Source organism: Moschus berezovskii, chromosome 11 (assembly GCF_049115385.1).
Source record: "Moschus berezovskii isolate FMDL1 chromosome 11, NW_MosBer_1.0, whole genome shotgun sequence".
In the NCBI taxonomy this organism is placed as follows: Eukaryota; Metazoa; Chordata; class Mammalia; order Artiodactyla; family Moschidae; genus Moschus; species Moschus berezovskii.
This window is the reverse complement of record NC_142470.1, coordinates 12,956,866-12,978,955: the sequence shown is the minus strand read 5'-3', so window position 1 is coordinate 12,978,955 and position 22,090 is coordinate 12,956,866. Positions and strand designations below refer to the sequence as shown.

General features: G+C 42.3%; 3 protein-coding genes across 3 annotated transcripts; all 3 read left to right on the top strand.

Moving 5' to 3' along the window:
• Nucleotides 1-769: 769 nt before the first annotated feature.
• LOC129539376 (olfactory receptor 1L6-like) lies at nt 770-1,705 on the top strand. Its single transcript, XM_055399921.2, has one exon. The coding sequence runs from the start codon at nt 770-772 to the stop codon at nt 1,697-1,699; it is 930 nt and encodes a 309-aa protein (XP_055255896.1). The 3' UTR covers nt 1,700-1,705.
• A 6,141-nt stretch (nt 1,706-7,846) lies between these two features.
• LOC129539328 (olfactory receptor 1G1-like) lies at nt 7,847-8,788 on the top strand. Its single transcript, XM_055399810.2, has one exon. The coding sequence runs from the start codon at nt 7,847-7,849 to the stop codon at nt 8,786-8,788; it is 942 nt and encodes a 313-aa protein (XP_055255785.2).
• Nucleotides 8,789-16,627: 7,839 nt separating this feature from the next.
• On the top strand, nt 16,628-21,700 carry LOC129539986 (olfactory receptor 1f45-like). The gene is made up of 3 exons (XM_055401172.2): nt 16,628-16,684; nt 16,822-16,838; nt 20,755-21,700. The coding sequence occupies exons 1-3, from the start codon at nt 16,628-16,630 to the stop codon at nt 21,698-21,700; spliced, it is 1,020 nt and encodes a 339-aa protein (XP_055257147.2).
• The last annotated feature ends 390 nt before the right edge of the window (nt 21,701-22,090 follow it).

The window sequence follows — 22,090 nt, the reverse complement described above, 5'->3', positions numbered from 1 at the left end:
CGATTCCTGCCAGACTTGAGCCCTGACTCAGTCTCCCCTGTTCTTGCCTTTGGGGGACAGAAACTAATTATTCCTGAGGCTCAGCACCTTCCTAATCACTGTTTTTTGCCAGAATGCTGCATCTTCTCACATTTACATGGCCCACACTACCACCATTTGGATGTTTCTTGCCTATAAGAGCCTCTTAGTTCCTGTATTTCTTCTTTGATGTCCATCTGCCTGCCTAAATCACCAAATTCAGTGTTGGTTAAATAGGCTCTCTCTGCCAGAGACATTTCTCCAATTTGCCACTCACCCTCAGCAGTTCCCCATGCTGGTAGAACTGAGTGTCCATCACCAGAATCATCTGGCCAGGAGGCAGCTGAAGATTAGCATGCTGATTAATAACTGAGGCCAGACACAGTAAAAGGATAGCTTAGATACAGGTTGGGAAATCAAGCAAACCGATCCTTTCTGAACACTTTTTTTAGTCCTTTACCATTTACCCAAAGAAGATGGATATTACAAGTTTTATCTTTTGGTCAAGGAACAGGAATTGAAGCACCCTGTTCAAGACAAGTCAGACACAAAGTTGGAATTGAAATCAAGGTGTGCCAAGACCAACCATATGAAATTATATCATAGAATATATGGTGGTCTACATGAATGACTCCCTTCATGGGACACACAAGCTGGAATAAGTTATACATATCTCCTCTACCAGATTGAAGACCCCAAGCCACAACACACACCTAATATTTCTTTATATTTTTTTATTTTCAGGAGATCAATGATGAGGGGAAACCAGAGCCACATCACTGAATTCCTCCTTCTGGGACTGACCAGTGACCTCAAACAGCAGGTGTGGCTCTTTGCCAGCTTCCTGGGCATGTACCTGGTCAATGTGGGAGGCAATTCGGTCATCATTGCAGCCATCTGGGGGGATGCCCACCTCCACACCCCCATGTACTTCTTCCTCTCCAACCTGTCCCTGGTGGACATCTGCTTTACAACTGTCATCGTGCCACAAATGTTAGTGAACATGCTAACTCAGAGAAAGGCCATCCTCTTCACGCGTTGTCTGGCCCAGATGTATTTTTTTGTGGCCTTTGGGATCACTGACAGCTTCCTCCTGGCTGCCATGGCCTTGGACCGCTACGTGGCCATCTGCCACCCACTACATTACACCACCATCATGAACCCCAGATGCTGCCTCCAGCTCGTGACAGCATCCTGGCTGGTGTCCCACCTCCACTCCCTCACCCACACCATCCTTATGGCCCGCCTCTCCTTCTGTGGGCCCAATGTCATCCACCACTTCTTCTGTGATGTCCAGCCTCTGCTGATGCTCTCCTGCTCTGACACCTCTGTCAATGAGCTCTTGGCCTTCACAGAGGGCTCCTTTGTGATCATGAGTCCCTTCATCTTCATTACTGTCTCTTATGTCTATATCACCCGTGCTGTTCTGAGAGTCCCTTCCAGGAGAGGCAGGTACAAGGTCTTCTCCACCTGTGGGTCCCACCTCACGGTTGTGGCACTATTCTATGGAACTATAATATCTGTGTACATCCGCCCCTCATCCACCTACTCAGTGACGAAGGACCGTGTGATCACTGTCGTCTATACAGTAGTTATCCCCATGCTGAACCCTTTTATCTATAGCCTTAGGAACAAGGACATGAAACAGGCTATGAAAAAACTGATGAGGAAGACAGATTAGCATAACTTCTAGAGGTACACCTCAGCATTCATTCATTCAATACGAACTTATGAAACAGGGACTTCCCTGGTGGTCCAGTGGCCAAGACTCTGAACTCCCAAAGTAGGGAACCCAGGTTCGATCCCTGGTCAGAGAATAGATCCCACATGCCACAGCTAAGACCTGGTGCAGCCAAATATAAATAAATAAATAAATGCTTTATAAAAAAAGAACTTATGAAACACCTGCTCTGTGCTAGGAATTGCATTCAATTGCAAAATGGCAAAATAAGAAAATATTGCAAGGCTAAGGTCCGTCTAGTCAAGGCTGTGGTTTTTCCCGTGGTCATGTATGGATGTGAGAGTTGGACTGTGAAGAAAGCTGATCGCAGAAGAATTGATGCTTTTGAACTGTGGTGTTGGAGAAGACTCTTGAGAGTCCCTTGTACCGCAAGGAGATCCAACCAGTCCATTCTCAAGGAGATCAATCCTGGGTGTTCATTGGAAGGACTGATGCTAAAGCTGAAACTGCAATACTTTGGCCACCTCATGTGGCGAGTTGACTCACTGGAAAAGACTCTGATGCTGGGAAGGGTTGGGGGCGGGAGGAGAAGGGGACGACCGAGAATGAGATGGCTGGATGGCATCACCGACTCTGTGGACATGAGTTTGAGTGAACTCCAGGAGTTGGTGATGGACAGGGAGGCCTGGCGTGCTGTGATTCATGGGGTCGCGGAGAGTCGGACACGACTGAGCGACTGAACTGAACTGAAATCAATAGTAGCTCCTGTCTTCAAAATTAATCACAGCTCAGTAAGGGAAAGGAGACACCTGCAATACAAGATTATTATACTTTTGGTCAAAACAAGTAAGACATGAATATTGATGACCTACCGTATTACACACACAGTTTCCTTCTTTTTCTTTCCTAGTCTCTGGCTCTTGTGTGACACATACATGACCAGGGCTGTGCAATACGTGTCCTGATGGAAAGCAAAGAGAAACTTCCTGAGTCAGGTGTTTTAAATATTAGTTACATGGGTCAACTCACAAATCTTCCCTTATCTCTTTGAAACAGTCCCTCAGAGCTACCTAAGAGGATGTCTCCCAGGCCTAAGTTCTCAGTATACTAGCTAGTGGTAAAGAATCCACCTGCCAATACAGGAGATGCAAGAGACGTGGGTTCAACCCCTAGGCCAGGAAGATCTCCTGGAGAAGGAAATGGCAACCTACTCCAGTATTTTTGTCTGGAAAATTCCACAGATAGAGGAGCCTGGTGGGTTACAGTCCACAGGGTCACAAAGAGTAGGACACAACTGAGCAACTGAGCACACACATACACATTTCTGCCCAATAAAACATGATTCTCAACTTTTGGGTTGTGCTTTTTTTCAGTAAATACAGAAGCCATGCTTATATAGGCTTCTCCTAGCCAATGATTAAGCATGCCAGGGAGACCAAGGCAAGCTTAACTCCAGAGAATTACAGGACTCTTCTGGTGGATAATTTTGATTCTAGGACACCCTCCCCACCACTCAACCCTGCACTGTCCTAGTCAAAACTTTCTTGGCACTTTGCTGCAGTCTGAGACTCTTCCTATCCCATCCTTTTTTCTTCTTTCTTTTCTTCCACAGGTGTCAAGGCTTGAAAGTTCTCGCTGGTATCTCCTGCCACCTCCTCAACAAATATCTCACACACAAAATCCCACCTTGGCATCTACTTCTCAGAAGACCCAAACTAACTCATTAACCAATACGTTGCAAACAATTCTACTCGTTGGTAGATACCCTATGGAAAGTTGAATAGGCATACCAAGAGACTGTACAAGAATTCATGAGTGCAAACATTCCAAATGGAATAAATTGATGTTTTGACCTCATTTATTGTGCTTTTCCTGTCTCACCTATGAAATGATCTAACAACTTAATACAAAAGAAATAAGGAGGAAAATTCCAGTTCTCTAGCCTTTTCTGCTAAAATAATAAAGGTTAAGCTGTCACTAAAATATCAGTAGTAGAACAAAGAAATGATAAATGATTGTTTTTGTGGAGTTGTTCTCTTTAGAGGATGGTGGTCTGAAAGTTTTTCCAATTTCCCTACAGAAAAGTTTTTTAAGAAAAAGTGAACAATGGAAAATGTCTTTTTTTCCCTCATTTTTTAATGATAAAAAGAGTTCTATTTGAGATGAAGAACCTTTTGGGGGGAAATGCCAAAAACCTAGCAACAAACTCAAATGTCCATTAAGATCGGAATGGAGGGACTGGTGTCCAGTGGTTAAGACTCCGTGCTTCCACTGCAGGAGGCACATGTTTGATTCCTGGTCTGGTAACTAAGATTCCACATGTCACATAGCTCGACCAAAAAAGAAAAAAAGATCAAAATGGATAATGTAGTACAACCACTCAAGATAATTAGAGTCCATACTCCCTTAGCTGCAGTTCTAAAATTCAACTGAATCACTTTGCTGTACAGCAGAAATTAACACAACATTATAAATCAACTGTACTTCAACTAAAAAAAAAAAAGAATGACCTGTAGCTACAAGCACTAATATAAATGAGAAAGTACTAATATAAACAGTTCAGAAAGAAAGAAGTGAAAGAAGCAAAATGATTCCAGTCATGTGAAAGACAAAACTAGGGAAACAATACACAATTTATGCATATGTGCAGATTTGCTGCTATGTGTGTGTGTGTGTGTTTGGGTGTGTACACTTAGTGGTGTCTGACTCTTTGCCATCCCATGTTCTGTAGCCCACCAAGCTCCTCTGGCCATGGAATTTTCCAGTCAAGGACACTGGAGAAGGTTGCCATTTTCTACTCTAGCATAGCAAAACTATAAGAAAACTATTCCTATACAGTTTATAAACTTTTTTTCATATATGATGCATTTTATAATTTACAAAATATAAAGCAAATCCTATATACAGAAGTGTCTCTATTACTTAGCAGATTTTAACAAATGAGCTTCATCTCTACCCTTTGGAGTCACAGGGAACAACCTGTTCTATGTAATGAACTGTAGAAATTTGAAGACAATGATTGTGTGGCCCATACTTCATCAAATCTCTTCAGTTTCATTTGTTATTGTTTATTTTCTGGGACATGATAGGTGTTCTTTATCAGGATTTGGTTTACAGCGTGTGAACTCCAAGGTAGGTTAGGGTTAGGGGCGATGCAGTCCTCTCCCTCCTGTGCCCAGGGGAAGGGCATCTGGTAGAGTGCTATCAGGATTCCCAGGCCTGGTCAGTCTGACATTGCCAAGACTCAAGACTCCAGGGCCCCAAGGGGACAGCTGAGAGGCTGGACTCTTGCCCCATCCTGTCTCTAACTAAGAGATCAGGGAATGAGTCCCAGGAGATACTCCATATGAAAAGCCCACAGCTCCTCCTAGCCCCTGTGCCTGAGGACAGACTGCTCCAGCCCTGGGTCTTCAGTCTGTGCTGAAATAAAGGGAAGGAATAAAACTGAGGTTCTAGCCAGTCCTCTTTAGGAGAAGACAGGTAGGCAAAGCAAACAAGTGAAGCAGACCCAATACCTGGTGATGGTGACAAGATCTGAGGATGGTCAGAATTTCCAGGTAAGACCTGAGTGATAGAGGTGGGAGACATTGGTCAACACACACACACACACACACACACACACACACACACACCTACTCCTTATTCCTATTTCCTGCCCCTACTTTACTCTCAGCCAAATACTTCGCTGGTGATTCAGGCGATAAAAAATCTGCCTGCAATACAGGAGACCTGGGTTCAATCCCTGGGTTGGGAAGATCCCCTAGAGAAGGGAACAGCTACCCACTCCAGTATTCTGGCCTGGAGAATTCCACGGACAGAGGAGCTGGCAGGATACAGTCCATAGGGTTGCAAAGAGTAGGACCCGACTGAGCGACTTTCACTCAAATACAACCTGGCTCTCTTATCCATCATGAGGAGGGTCTTGATTTAATATTAATGACCTTCTAGAGAGTCTAGCCTGAAGTCAGTGTAGATTAGTGGTGCCCAAGCCCCTGGCAGAGGCTTATTATTACATTGTTATTACATTGTAGCTGTAATAACAGTGCTGAGGACCCCTACATGATGCCTGGACAATTCACTTACAGCTCACTCTACCCTGAGTGACTTTCAGAATCATTCTATGCCACCACCCAAAGACAGTAACAATCCCCACACCCACTGATAGTTCAGGAAGCCTTAGTCCATCTTCTTAACTTCAGTCCTGGAATGAAGTAAAATAGGTTTATTAGGTTCATTTCACAACTGGGATTCTTATAAGTTAAATGTTTTCCGCCAAGATGGTACAGCTGGAACTCAAACCTGGGTCTGCACGTGTCACAGTGGATGCTTTGTTATGGTACTCCTAGGTCAGACCATTGCCACCCAAGGTGATAACACTGTTGACAGTAGCATGTACAATTCCATATTTGAAACTTTACAAGTTTCAAAGCCCAACTTCTCACAGACCACAACCAAGTTCAATTTGCCCAGGACAGAAGGAGTTTCCTGGAAGTGGGATGTTTCATTTTGAAAGCAGGAAAGTCCTGGACAAACATAGAGGACTAGTTGGTTGCCCCAGAAAGCATCCTCCTTTTGTTAACTCCATCAAGAAAAACCAATATCAGAGGAAGCTGTATTCGAGGATCATTTGATACGAACCATTGTCCTAGCTCGGTACAATCCTTATCTAATTCAGTCCTCCTTGCGCAGATACAGAAATTGAGGCCAGAAAGACTGAGAAAACTTGCTCAAGATTACAGCTCACAAGGAGGCTGGTGGAAATAAAGGTTTGTCAGACCCAGAAGGGATAACCACATCAAAGAGCATGACATTGGCCTGCCTGCCATGGCCTGTTTGTGTGCTCATCTTCCCACACCGTGCAGAAACTCTCATCGTCTATATTATATCACAGGTCCTGAGAAAACTTTAAAGTGATCCTAGGGTTTTGATATTCTCAACAGTCCTGTATGGTAGGTTTATGTCCATATCTTATAGTTAAAGAAAATGAGACTCACAGATAGTAAATAATTCCCAAAAATATAAGATTCGATGAGGGTTTACAGTGGGGAGGCATGTCCTCTAATATTTTGCGGTGTATCAGGACACCAGGTTCCATTTTACCTACTACTGATTCTAGCAATATTAGTCACTATTATCACAGCTTATTGAAGACCTATTCTGTGCTACTGCTTTGAATATGTCATCTCATTGATGAGCTACAGTAAGTATACAAAGTATGCACATAATTTACAGATGAGGAAATTGAAGCAAAAAGAAAAGAGGAAGTGGAGTGTGCAAAGTATTACACAGCCAGAAAAGAAGTCCATCCAGTCTACAGGACATCAGAGCCAAAATTCCTAGGGACTGACGATGTTGACAATGTTGATGATGATAACTATTGTTTGTCAAATACCTTTGAGCTTATAAAGTCATTTCATCCACATTAGCTTATTTGATGGATCTTCAAAAGAAAAAGAGGATATTCCCATCATATGAAGAATATCTGAGTGTCAGTTATGATCTTTCTATATAATTAGTATCCCTTCTCTGCTCCTCAGCAAAACACACATAACAGAGACAGAGAAAGACAGAGAGAAAGAGGACTATCCTTAAGAATTTTCTAGTGGCTCAGAGGTTAAAGCATCTGCCTCCAATGCCGGAGACCCGGGTTCGATCCCTGGGTCAGGAAGATCCCCTGGAGAAGGAAATGGCAACCCACTCCAGTATTCTTGCCTGGAGAATCCCATGGACAGAGGAGCCTGGTAGGCTACAGTCCATGGGGACAAACAGTCAGACACGACTGAGCGACTTCACTTTCACTTTCATGATATCTCACTCAAATTTCACAAGGCTGTGAAACTGATAGCTTTTCTATTTGAAAAAATAGGCATGGACTAAGACGTGGGAATTTTCTTCCCAGCTAATCTCCAGTTCAACCCTCATCCAGAAAATATACAGGACAACCTAGAATACAACCAAAATGCAGAGTCTCCCAACAAGTCTCCCAATCACTGTGCTTAGTTCTCACCTCTGTACATGTTTACATGCCCACCAGCAAGAGACGCCTACACATCTCTGTGACCTTTGAAAATAACACAGAACACAGACAAAGGCTTCGAATGATATAAGTTTTTGAAGCAATATTTTCCTTGCATTTTTCTCCTTTAAATGAGCATTACAAATGAAACCAGCATCTCTGACTTCCTGCTCCTGGGCTTCTCTCAACACACAGAGCAGCAGCCTCTCCTGTTCGGGCTCTTCCTGGCCGTGTACCTCGTCACCATGCTGGGGAACCTGCTCATCATCCTGGCCATCAGCTCTGACCCCCGCCTCCACACCCCCATGTACTTCTTCCTGGCCAACCTGTCCTTCACCGACACCTGCTTCTCCTGCACCATCGTCCCCAAGGTGCTGCTCAACATCCACACACAGCACTACACCATCTCCCACACTGGGTGCCTCGTGCAGATGTTCTTCTTCATGGAATTGACTCTGCTGGATGACTTCCTGCTGGCTGTGATGGCCTATGATCGCTACGTGGCCATCTGCCTTCCTCTCCACTACACCACCATCATGGGGCCCCAGCGCTGCCTGCTGCTGGTCGCCGCATCCTGGCTCAGCTCCCACCTCCTGGCCTTCTCCCTCTGTCTCCTCATGTCTCAGTTCTCCTTCTGCGCCTCCCATGCCATCCCACACTTCTTCTGTGACCTTCTCCCACTCCTCAAACTTGCCTGCTCAGACACTCACACCTTTCAGCTCATGATGTTTGCAGAAGCAGCCCTTTCGGGGGTGGTCCCTCTCACCTGCGTCCTGGTCTCTTATGCCCACATCATCCTCACCATCCTCAGGATTCCCTCTGCTGGGGGGAAGCACAAAGTCCTCTCTACCTGTGGCTCTCACCTGACAGTGGTCACTCTCTTCTATGGGACACTCTTTCTGGTATATTTCCAGCCCACATCATTCTACTCAGCAGACACTGGAATGGCAGCATCTGTGGTGTACACATTGGTCACCCCCATGCTGAACCCCTTTATCTACAGCCTGAGGAACAGACACATAAAAGGAGCTTTGTGCAGATTACTCACCTGGGGAAAATGTTCTACTCTGTAAAATGTCCTGAACCAGATTCGGAGCTCAGGTTCTGTGACGTGCCTTCTTTGTGGATGTCTTTGTTGTCATTTTGAAAAACTCAGATTCAATTAGGCTGACGCTAAGCATCACAAGCAGGTTTTAAAGATGGAGAATGCCTGACTTGCAGGACTGGAATACAATCAACTGGCCAAGGACAGTCTGGAAAGAGGAGTGACCAGAAATCCCTGCAAGGTGACTTGATATAGGTGACCAAGCAGATTCAAACCAGAGAGTGGGAATCATCAAAAGATGATGTCAGACAAAATACAGGTTCTTGGAGGAACCCCAAGTACCAATTCAGTCTATAGCTAACCTGTGCATTCAGCTACAAGAAATGCTGACAATACCTGGAAGAGTCAAGTGCCTGAGCTTCAGAGACCACTACCAAGCCCATATTTGGAAACAAAGGGATTCAACCACATAGGGAGAAAACTGAACCAGAAGACATACTCTTTGCTGGGAATATGTGAGGAAGACTAATCTAGGAGAGGAAACCTATACAAAATCATATACTTGGGATTAGAACTAAGTCTGTGACAGTGAGTGACTATGAGTTATTGGACAGATTCATGATTTATCTCTGAAAGTCTGACTTATTTTGCTTTTCTGTACTTCAGAAAAAAATATTATAGCAAATTTGTAAGACACACAAATAGAAAAAAGAAGAAACATTCACTATCCTTTTGTCTTTTACTTTGATGAGAAAATATTGGACTTACAATTATATAACTTTTTGCTTAACTTTACAACACAAGTTTTCTCCACATTATTGTTGCTGCTGTTCAGTCACTAACTCGTGTCCTACTCTTTGTGACCCCATGGACTGCAGCACACCAGGCTTCTCTGTCCATCACTTATCTCTCTGAGTTTGCTGAAACTCATGTCCATTGAGTCGGTGATGCCATCCAACCATCTCATCCTCTGTCATCCCCTTCTCCTCCCGCCTTCAATCTTTCCCAGCATGAGGGTCATTTCTAATGAATCAGTTTCTTTGCATCAGGTGGCCAAAGTATTGGAGTTTCAGCTTCAACATCAGTCCTTCCAATGAATATTCAGGACTGATTTCCTTTAGGATGGACTGGTTGGATCTCCTTGCAGTCCAAGGGACTTTCAAGAGTATTCTCCAACACCACAGTTCAAAAACATCAATTCTTCAGTGCCCAACTTTCTTTATGGTCCAACTCTCACATCCATACAAGACCACTGGAAAAACCATAGCTTTGACTAGACAGACCTTTGTTGGCAAAGTAATGTTTCTGCTTTTTAATATGTTGTCTAGGTTCGTCATAGCTTTTCTTCCAAGGAGCAAGCATCTTTTAATTTCATGGCTGCAGTCACCATCTGCAGTGATTTTGGAGCCCAAGAAAAAAAAGTCTGTCACTGTTTCCATTGTTTCTCTAACTATTTGCCATGAAGTGATGGGACCGGATGCCATGATCTTAGTTTCCTGAATGTTGAGTTTTAAGCCAATTTTCACTCTCTTCTTTCACTTTCATCAAGAGGCTCTTTAGTTCCTCTTCACTTTCTACCATAAGGGTGATGTCATCTGCGTATCTGAGGTTATTGATATTTCCCCCAGCAATCTTGATTCCAGCTTGTGCTTCATCCAGCCCGGCATTTCGCACGATGTACTCTGCATATAAGTTAAATAAGCATGGTGACGATATACATCATTTGTCTCCATCCTGTCCATATTTTATTGTTCACATTTTCTCATAAATGTAATTAATATGATAGCCAAAGTGGTATATCATTGATTTTGTTTCAATTTATTTGATTATTGAGGAGGGAACTACTTTTTATTGAGTCCCTTAACCAATTTTTAAAATTCTCTTATCATTTATTTGTGTCATCTGCCTATTACTTTCTTAGAATTTTTTATTGGCTTTTCTGGACCTGTCTGTATTAAAGATATTATATCTTTGATTTCTTTGTCTTGGTAAAGTTCCTAGTTAATTCTTTATCTCGTGACTATGAGACTTATTTACTACAAGCAAGTTTTTTTTATCTCTTCAAGACATCTTAATTGTAACTCCTTTTACTAGAGTTTTACTTTAAAATATTTTTCTTTACAGAATACATGCAAATATTCAACTTTTTCATTTTCTTGTAGAATAAAGTATTTTTAATATCAGACATATAGTAGTTTATATTGAAATCATGTTGTTAAAGTGGTTCTCTCTAACACAGAACAGCATTACCTCTGATGCTAAAATAAAGAAGATATTATGAACAATGTTATAGAACACATTTTAAGTTTAGATTAAGTAGACAAATTTCTGTAAAATATATAACTCATCGAAACAAATCTAGTAAGAAATAGAAAACCTGAATATAGGTTAGACCTATAGCATTATTTTAGACCTATAGGCATTAGGGACATTGAATCAATAGCCAAAAACTTTTCCTGAAAGAAAAATTCAGACCCAGATGCTTGTAATAGTTTTATAAGCAATTTAAGGAAAAAATAATGCCTGATTTGCTAAATTCTTTCAGATAACAGAAAATAAGGGAATAATTCCCTTTTGGAGATACCCTGATACCTAAAGTTAATGAGAACACTGCAGAAAAGTACAATAACAGGCTGATCTCATTCACGAAGTAAATATACCAACTCAAAGCAAATTATTAGTAAACAAATAATTAAACAATGCAGAGAAACTGTGAGGTTATCATTATCAAGGAGTTTTCCCAGGAATACATAGTTGATTTAACATTCAAAAATCAATCAAGGTCACTCTTTTATAAAACAAAGAACAAAAATCATATGAGGCAAGAATATCATCTCAATAGATGCATGGAAAATAATTTTGCATAACTCAACATATGTTGATTAAAATATGCTGTTAAAATAGACATAGAAGCAAAATTTCCTAATCTGAAAAATGAGTTCTTTTTTAAATTACAACATATGTAATATGTTATGTCTCTATAAAATATGTAATAATAATTATACATTTAATTCCTTCTTACAAATGAGCAATAAGACAAAATACCAGCTCTCACCACAAATATCCCATATTGCACATGATGTCACATCCAGTGCAGTAGGATAAAAAAATAAATAAAAGATATAAATTCTCTAAGGAAAGAAACAAAAGTGCATTTCACTCACATGTGACAGTTTCATATTATTACAATTCAAACATGTCTGCATAGGAACCATTCAAATTATTAGTTAGGTGTTTTGAAGCAAAAACAAACTAAAAATAGAACCTCCACTCTCACTTCACAACATACACAAAAATCAATTCTACAGTAACTAAAGCACTAATTGTGAAAAGCAAAATTATAAAGGTTTTAGAAGAAAATGCTGAAATATACCTTCCTGATCAAAGAGAAGAATGGACTTCATACACCAGACACAAGTGAAGCATTAAGATGAAAGGAAAGTATTAATGAATCCAGTTCATTAAAATTTAAAATATTTACTTAGCATACAAGATTGTAACAAGAGTGAAAGGACACACTTTTATGTTTTCACACTTTCAAGGCAGAGAAAATATTTGTAATATATACAATGCACAAGGGACTGGTATCTAGAATATTTAAATAGTTCTATACATAAATTAGAATAGAACAGACAAATAAGTGGAAAAATGAACAAAAGTGTATGCAAGCACTTTCAAAATTAGAAATAAAAATGGTAATAAGTATTTTAAAGGTACCCAACCTCATTATTTTTTTTTAACTTAAATTTTATTTTTTTTTTGGTAATTAATTTATTTTTTATTGGAGGCAAATTATTTTACAATATTATATTGGTTGGTTTTGCCATACATTGACATGAATTCGCCCCGGGTTTACATAAGTTCCCCCTCCTGAACCCCCCTCCCACCTCCCTCCTCCCTTTATCCTCCCTCTAGGTCATCCCCGCGTGCCAGTCCCGAGCATCCTATAACATGCATTGACCCTGAACTAGTGATTCGTTTCACATATGATAACATACGTGTTTCAATGCCATTCTCCCAAATCATCCCACCCTCACCCTCTTCCATAGAGTCCCAAAGGCTGTTCTATACATCTGTGTCTCTTTTGCTGTCTCGTATACAGGGTTATCATTTGCATCTTTAAAATTTATGCCTGTGCTGGTTCTTTGTTGCTTCATCGGCTTTTCTGTAGTTGTGGCGAGCGGGGGCTATTCTCTAGCTGTGGGACACAGGCATCTCATTGCGGTGGCTTCTGTTCTTGCAGAGCACAGACTCCAGGGCACTCAGGCTTCAATAGTTGCTGTACATGGACTCAATAGTTGTGGCTCCCGGGTGCTAGAGCACAGGCTCAGTAGTCGTGGCACGTGGGCTTAGTTGCTCCACAGCATGTGGGTTCTCCCTTGACCAGGAATCAAACCTATGTCTCTGGCATTGACAAAAGGATTCTTTACCCCGGAGCCACCAGGGAAGCCCCCTAACCTCATTATTAATCACTGAAATATAAAATCAAACTATCAGGAGATGCCCCACAGTACATAAACACCAAATGACTAAAATGGAAAAGGTTGACACCACCAAGTGTTACCAAGAACGAGGTGCCACCACAATCTCACCTATTGCCTGATGGAAGTGCAACGCTGCACAATCTCTTTGGAAGTCAGCTTGCTATTGTATATTAAAATTGAAGATGGAGATATCCTAAAACCATGAAATCCCACTCCTAAGTATGTATGAAAGAGAAAGAAATTGCATGTGTGCCCCAAGAAACATATACAGGAATGGTCATCGCAGTATTTTTCCAAATAACAGGAAACAACTTTCCTTTCAAGAATAGCTTGCATGATGAGTGTGTGGTACCATCATATAATGTAGCAATGGAAGTGAAGGAACAGCCAGTATCTAAAGCTGTCCAGATGATCTCACAAAAGGAAACAACTGAACAAAAGAGCCAGAAGAGAGAATACATAATACATGAGGGCATTTATATAAAGTCTTAAACTAGGCAAAACTAAAATAAAATGTTAGAAAGTCGGTAGGGATCATTTTACTTTGAGAAGGGAAGAGAAATGATGAACAGGATACACAGAAGACGTTTCCACCACGCTGGCAACATTCTGCTTCTGAATTTGAGAAGTGATAAATAGGTGACTGGGTTCTAATAATGTCTTAGGTAGTATGCTGAGAGAAATAAGACAGACCGAGAAAGACAAATACAATAGGATATCACTTACACATGGAATCTAAAAACTAGTGAATAATAAAAACTAGTGACAACAAACTAGTGAATAATAAAAAAATGAAGTTGAATCACAGACAGAGAGGGCGAACTGGTGGTTACCAGCAGGGAAGACAGAGATGGGGAGTATAGAGGAGGGGGAATGAGAGGCAGGCAAGAAGCATCGGGTGTAAGATGGGCTCAAGGGTGTACTGAATAACTCTGAGAATATAGCCAGTATTTTGTAATAACTGTAAATGGAAACAAATCTTTAATGTTGTATAAAAAAATTTTAATTAAAGATCAAAATAATTTTTTCAAAAAAAAAGCCTATCTTGGAGCAACCACCCATCAATCAATTAATAAAGGATTGACTCGTAAACTATTTAAGCTAAGTGATGAGCGACTAGGCATTAATTTTATTAACATTCTTAACAGAACGTACATGTTTTATACATTCTTTTATATGGACAATACATTTAAAGGAAAACAAATAAATATATGCAGATATTTATTTCTGTTTAGAAATAAATGATTAGGCACCCTGGGCCCAGTAGAAAATCTAAATATTATTCATAACTTTGCTCTCTGAGATCGTTAAATAAGGATGCTTCTTCTTCAACATGACTTCAAAAGCAAAGATGATGACCGCTAATCTATTCTGCCTTTATTTTTTCTTATTTTCTGGGACATATTGTATTACATCCATGGTGACAGTGCTCTAATTAGAAAGTGTGGACTCCAGGATAGAGAATCACAAGTTCAGGGTTAAGGTGGGAGGATGGATCCATGCTCTACTTCACCCAAGGGAGAAACCAAGGGTGCTGCCATGGAGCACAGCCTGGTCCATCTGAATGGAATTATCAGTGATACTGCTGGGACACTGGGGGCCACTATCCACAGAGGACAGCTGGCAGGTTGGACAGCTGCCCCATCATGTCTCTAACTAGGAGGTCTGGGATCAGATCCCAGAAGACACTGCCTGTGAAAAGGCAGCTGCTCCTCCTGGCTCCTGTGCCTGAGAATCACTAATGACCAGAATCTTCAGTCTGTGCTGTTCCTACTCAGAAGGAAGGACTCTGTGTCTCCAGCCATATCTTCTTGGGGAGACAACTGGGTAGCAAACCCAACAGATGGAGGCTAGTCAGCACCTCCAGGTGAGAACAGAGGCTTAGGGATCAGGGAAGGGAAGAGAGTCTATTGAAGGCCACCTGTGTGCACATACATTCACAAACACACACACACAAACTCATATTCACACATATACTCACACAACACTTAAAGTCTCTCTTGTTTCCTCTTTGCCACTTGTTTCTACATCACCATCTGCCAATCATTTTCTGGATCTGTGATGACCATGAGGGGCACCCAGTTCTGGGGTTCGTCACATCCCTGAAGGTGCAGACTGAAGGCATTGTGAAGAATGGGTCTCAGAGCATCCTTCCCCCAGCCCCATCAGTGACCAGGACACAGCAGCTGGGCAACAACAGAGCATAATTCACCCTGGTCCAGTGGAACAGCCTGGTTCCTGGAATCACTCTCAGTCACCGCTCAAGTCAGTACCAGTAATTTACTCTCTACTTCCTTTTACATTCCTCAAACTCAGTCGCTTGCTTCTTTCTAGTAAAATAATGCAAACTAAATTATTTATGATAAAATTGTCTATTCCCATTATGTGTGCTGTGTGCTCAGTCACTCAGTCATGCCTGTCTCTTTGAGACCCCATGGACTATAGCCCACCATGCTCCTCTGTCCATGGAAATCTCCAGGCAAGAATACTGGAGTGTAGCCATTTCCTTCTCCAGGGGATCTTCTCGACCCAGAGATTGAAACCATGTCTCTTATGTCTCCTGCAATGAAAAGCAAAATTAATAATTAAAGAGCTCTTATGATTGATTAAGTGATTTGATCCAGTTTCCACATGGTTTCCAGATGCCAAAACAAAAGCTTTGCCATTGACAGTTATGAGTAGAATTAGAGGAGGTGCTGCTGTGCTGATGATACTGGTGATGATGATGACTTTTTATGGACATTTCACTATCTACAACCCGAAGATGCAGGCAGTGACCTAGACTCAACAACAACTCTGCAGTCTATTTCATTAAAAATAGCAAAAATAGTAACAGATCATACTCATTGAGCACTTACTATGTGTCAACTTTGATCTAAATATTATGTACTTTTTGTCAAGTTTACTACTTGTCACCATGCTCTATGGGCTTCCCAGGTGTCAGCGGTAAAGAATCTACCTGCCAGTGCAGGAGATGCAAGAGACCCAGGTTCAATGCTTTGGTCGGGAGAAGAAAATGACAACCCAGTTAGTATTCTTTCCTGGAAAATTCTATGGATAGAGGAGCTTGGTGGGCTACAGTCCTTGGGGTCCACAGAATTGGACACAACTGAGTGACTGAACATATACACTGCCACTCTATGTAGTAAACTCTGCCATTATTCCATTTAAGCCAATGAGGAAACTGAAGCAGAAAAAGCTGATGACTTTCTCAAGATCTCATCAAGATTAAAGAGTGGGAAAATTCTGTCAGACTCCAGAGATATATATTTATTCATTACCCTAAACAAACATGACATGGACACCTGCTCCCACTGACTGACCTAGCATTCTTCCTCCACACCACCATGGTTCATTCCAATATCACATCCTGACTGCACATCATGAATCCTGAAGAAACTGCAACCAATACAATTCGGATTCTTCAACCATCCTATCAGGTAGGTTAGTATCTACATCTGATAGAAGCAAGGCAAAGCTCAATGGGAATAAAAATTTCACAAAGATTAAAAGGCAGTGAGGAGCAGAGCAGTACAGCATATCCTCCAGTGCTTTTGCAGCACACCCTGTGTCCCAGGTTCACTCCATCACCTGGTACTAACAATGACAGTAACATCACTGACCTTAGGAGCATGCTGCCCTCCACATACTTTATCTCAGTTATAACTTCAGTGAGTCTGTGAAGTAGTTGCACGTGGTACAAAACAGGAGACAGAGATTCAGTGTAAAGTAATTAACCAAAGGCAAACTGAGCATAGGGAACAGAGAAAACATTCCTATCCCACATCCAGATGTCAAAGCTCAGATGTTAAAGCCTAAGATGTTGATGAGCAGGTTGATGATGAGAATCAGTTCAATCACTGAGTCATGTCCGACTCTTTACAACACCATGGACTGCAGCATACCAGGCTTCCCTGTCCATTACCAACTCCAAGAGCTTGCTCAAACTCATGTCCATTGAGTTGGTGATGCCATCTAACCATCTTATCCTCTGTTGTCCCCTTCTCCTCCTGCCTTCAATCTTTCCCAGCATCAGGGTCTTTTCATATGAGTCAGGTCTTTGCATCAGGTAGCCAAAGTACTGGAGTTTCAGCTTCAGAATCAGTCCTTCCAATGAATATTCAGGACTGATTTCCTTTAGGATGGACTGATTGGGTCTCCTTGCAGTCCAAGGGACTCTCAAGAGCCTTCTTCAACACCACAGTTCAAAACCATCAATTGTTTGGTGTTCAACTTGCTTCCCTGGGGGTTCAGATGGTAAAGCATCGGCCTGCAATATGGGAAACCTGGGTTCAATCCCTGGGTTGGGAAGATCCCTGGGAGAAGGAAATGGCAACCCACTTCAGTACTCTTGCCTGGAAAATTCCGTGGACTGAAGAGCCTGGTAGGCTACAGTACATGGGGTCCCAAAGAGTCAGACATGACTAACCACTTCACTTTCACTTTCAACTTTCTTTATGGGCCAACTCTTACATCCTTACATGACTACTGAAAAAACCATAGCTTTGAGTAGATGGACCTTCGTTGGCAAAGTAATGTCTCTGCTTTTTAATATGCTGTCTAAGCTGTCATAGCTTTTCTTCCAAGGAGCAAGCATCTTTTAATTCATGGCTACAATCACCATCTGCAGTGATTTTGGAGCCCCCAAAAATTGAAGTCTCTCACTATTTCCACTGTTTCCCCATCTATTTGCCATGAAGTGATGGGACCAGATGCCATGATCTTAGTTTTCTGGATGTTGAGTTTTAAGCCAACTTTTCCACTCTCCTCTTTCACTTTCAACAAGAAGCTCTTTAATTCTTCTTCACTTTCTGCCATAAGGGTAGCATCATCTGTGTACTGAGGTCATTGATATTTCTCCCAGCAATCTTGATCCCAGCTTATGCTTCATCCAGGCTGGCATTTCACATGATGTACTCTGCATATAAGTTAAATAGGCAGAGTGACAATATACAGCCTTGATGTACTCCTTTCCCAATTTAGAACACGTCTGTTGATCCATCTCTTGTTCTAACTGTTGCTTCTTGACCTGCACACAGATTTCTCAGGAGGCAGGTCAGGTGGTCTGGTATTCCCATCTCTTTAAGAATTTTCCACAGTTTATTGTGATCCACTCAGTCAAAGGCTTTGGCATAATAAATAAAGCAGAAGTAGATGTTTTTCTGGAACTCTCTTGCTTTTTCAATGATCCAAAGGATGTTGGTAATTTGATCTCTGGTTCCTCTGCCTTTTCTAAATCCGCTTGAACATCTGGAAGTTCTCGGTTCATGTATTATTGAAGCCTGGCTTGGAGAATTTTGAGCATTACTTTGCTAGCGTGTGAGATGAGTGCAATTGTGCAGTAGTTTGAACATTCTTTGGCATTGCCTTTCTTTGGGATTGGAATGAAAACAGACCTTTTCCAGTCCTGTGGCCTCTGTTGAGTTTTCCAAATTTGCTGACAAATTGAGTGCAGCACTTTCACAGCATCATCTTTCAGGATTTGAAATAGCTTAATTGGAATTTCATCACCTCCACTAGCTTTGTTTGTAGCGATGCTTCCTAAGGCCCACTTGACTTCGCATTCCAGGATGTCTGGCTCTAAGTGAGTGATTGCACCATCATGGTTATCACGGTCATGAAGATCTTTTTTGTATAGTTCTGTGTATTCTTGCCACTTCTTAATATCTTCTGCTTCTGTTAGGTCCATACCATTTCTGTCCTTTATTGTACCCATTTTGCATGAAATGTTCCCTTGGTATCACTAATTTTCTTGAAGAGATCTCTAGTCTTTCCCATTCTATTGTTTTCCTCTATCTCTTTGCACTGATCACTAAAGAGGGCTTTCTTATCTCTCCTTGCTATTCTTTGGAACTCTGCATTCAAATGGATATATATCTTTCCATTTCTCATTTGCCTTTCACTTCTCTTATTTTCTCAGCTATTTGTGTGGCCTCTTCAGACAACCATTTTGCCTTTTTGCATTTCTTTTTCCTGGGGATGGTCTTGATCACTGCCTCCTGTACAGTGTCATGAACTTCCATCCATAGTTCTTCAGGCACTGTGTCATTCAGACCTAATCCCTTGAATCTATTTGTCACTTCCACTGTATAATTGTAAGGGATTTTATTTCGATCACACCTGAAAGGTCTAGTGGTTTTCCCTAATTTCTTCATTTTAAGTCTGAATTTAGCAATAAGGAGTTCATGATCTGAGCCACAGTCAGCTCCCAGTCTTGTTTTTGCTAACTGTATAGAGCTTCTCCATCTTTGGTTGCAAAGAATATAATCAATCTGATTTCATTGTTGACCACCTGGTGACGTCCATGTGTAGAGTCTTCTCTCGTATTATTGGAAGAGGGTGTTTGCTATGACCAGTGCATTCTCTTGGCAAAACTCTGTTAACCTTTGCCCTGCATCATTTTGTACTCCAAGGCCACATTTGCCTGTTACTCCAGGTTATCTCTTAGAAGGAGCATGATTTTATTGAAATCTTTTATTACAGTGTTGGAAGATCTTCGAATCTTACATTCTAAAGCAATACAAGCACTGCAAATGATGTAGTTCCTGAATCTAGTTGACATCCAGGTTATCTCTTGACTTCCTACTTTTGCATTCCAGTCCTCTATAATGAAAAGGACATCTTTTTGGGTGTTGAGAATGATGTGCCCTTAATGAAAAGGTGCTTTTCAGTTCACAGGGTTCTCATAATAACACCAACTCACTGATAGGGTCTTTACAGGAAAGGGGGCCATAGTATTCCCAGCACAGAGACCCCTATGTCTCATCTGGCTCCTCTCTGAAGAAAGTAACCCTCCTTCCATCTCCCTCAATATGTGCTCAACGCTCAGACACATACACACAGAGCTCCTTGTTTAGCCCACTAGTATGCATGAACCCAAAATGAGCTCCACAATAAAACACTGAAATTTAAATGGGTGTTCTACAGTTTTCAAGGAATTATTTTGAAAAGATTCTTCCTGGTGAATCCCGGTCCAGTTCCATTCAGACCACCCATGGGGAAAACTTGCCACATTACAGGAGCATAGGACTCAGACTACATCTCTACCCTGATGCCCCCTCATCAGATTCCACAGTCCTCTTATTTGTACATATTTGCACCTAGTAGTGAATGCCAATGAGTTCCTCAAGAAATAGAGAAAAACGGACCAAAGTTCATGGACTCTGTAACATTAAAAAGCCTATCTTTGTTTAAATAAGATTCTGTTCTAATTTATCTGCTTTTGAGGAAATTAGAAACCGAACCGGAGAAGGCAATGGCAAGCCACTCCAGTACTATTGCCTGGAGAATCCCATGGATGGAGGAGCCTGGTAGGCTGCAGTCTGTGGGGTCGCCAAAGGTCGGACACGACTGAGCGACTTCACTTTCACTTTTCACTTCCACACATTGGAGAAGGAAATGGCAACCCACTCCAGTGTTCTTGCCTGGAGAATCCCTGGGACAGGGGAGCCTGGTGGGCTTCCATCTATGAGGTCACACAGAGTCGGGCACGACTGAAGTGACTTAGCAGCAGCAGCAGCAGCAGAAACAGAACCAGCATCTCTGACTTCCTGTTCCTCAGCTTCTCTCAACACACAGAGCAGCAGCCTCTCCTGTTCGGGCTCTTCCTGGCCGTGTACCTCGTCACCGTGCTGGGGAACCTGCTCATCATCCTGGCCATCAGCTCTGACCCCCGCCTCCACACCCCCATGTACTTCTTCCTGGCCAACCTGTCCTTCACCGACACCTGCTTCTCCTGCACCATCGTCCCCAAGGTGCTGCTCAACATCCACACACAGCACTACACCATCTCCCACACTGGGTGCCTCGTGCAGATGTTCTTCTTCATGGAATTGACTCTGCTGGATGACTTCCTGCTGGCTGTGATGGCCTATGACCGCTACGTGGCCATCTGCCTTCCTCTCCACTACACCACCATCATGGGGCCCCAGTGCTGCCTGCTGCTGGTTGCCGCATCCTGGCTCAGCTCCCACCTCCTGGCCTTCTCCCTCTGTCTCCTCATGTCTCAGTTCTCCTTCTGCGCCTCCCATGCCATCCCACACTTCTTCTGTGACCTTCTCCCACTCCTCAAACTTGCCTGCTCAGACACTCACACCTTTCAGGTCACCATGTTAACTGAAGCTGTTCCTTCGGGTCTGATTCCTCTCACCTGCATCTTAGTGTCATATGCCCACATCATCCTCATCACCCTCAGGATCCCCTCTCCTGGGGGGAAGCACAAAGTCCTCTCTACCTGTGGCTCTCACCTGACAGTGGTCACTCTCTTCTATGGGACACTCTTTCTGGTGTATTTCCAGCCCTCATCCTCCTACTCAGCAGCCACTGGGATGGCAGCATCTGTGGTGTACATGATGGTCACCCCCATGCTGAACCCCTTTATCTACAGCCTGAGGAACAGACACATGAAGGAGGCTTTGTGCAGGTTCTTCTGTTGGGAAAAATGTTCTACTCAGTAAAAGGTCCTGTCCCAGATCAAATGCACAGACTAATCACCTGCTTCCTAGATGTCGTCACTGGAACTTTGAAAAACTCAAGATTCAAAGCAGGTTGTGTTCAGCATCACAAATGGGTTTAAAGATGGAGAATGCCTAACCTGGGTGGACTCGAATACAATCACTTGGACAAGGACAGAGATAAGGCCTGGGAATGAGGTGACCAGCAGTCCCTGCCAGGTGACTTGATTACTAGACACAGGTGCCAAGCAGGTTCAAACCAGAGAGTGGGAATCATCAAAGAAGAACATCAGACAGCATACAGGTTCTTGGAGGAAGCCCAAGTGTCAACTCAGTCTATAGCTAACCTGCCCATTCAATCACAAGATGCTGACAATATCTGGAAGGCTTAAG

Coding starts and splice junctions, on each gene's coding strand:
- LOC129539376 (XM_055399921.2), top strand. CDS start 770: ATGATGAGGGGAAACCAGAGCCACATCACTGAATTCCTCCTTCTGGGA.
- LOC129539328 (XM_055399810.2), top strand. CDS start 7,847: ATGAGCATTACAAATGAAACCAGCATCTCTGACTTCCTGCTCCTGGGC.
- LOC129539986 (XM_055401172.2), top strand. CDS start 16,628: ATGAATCCTGAAGAAACTGCAACCAATACAATTCGGATTCTTCAACCA.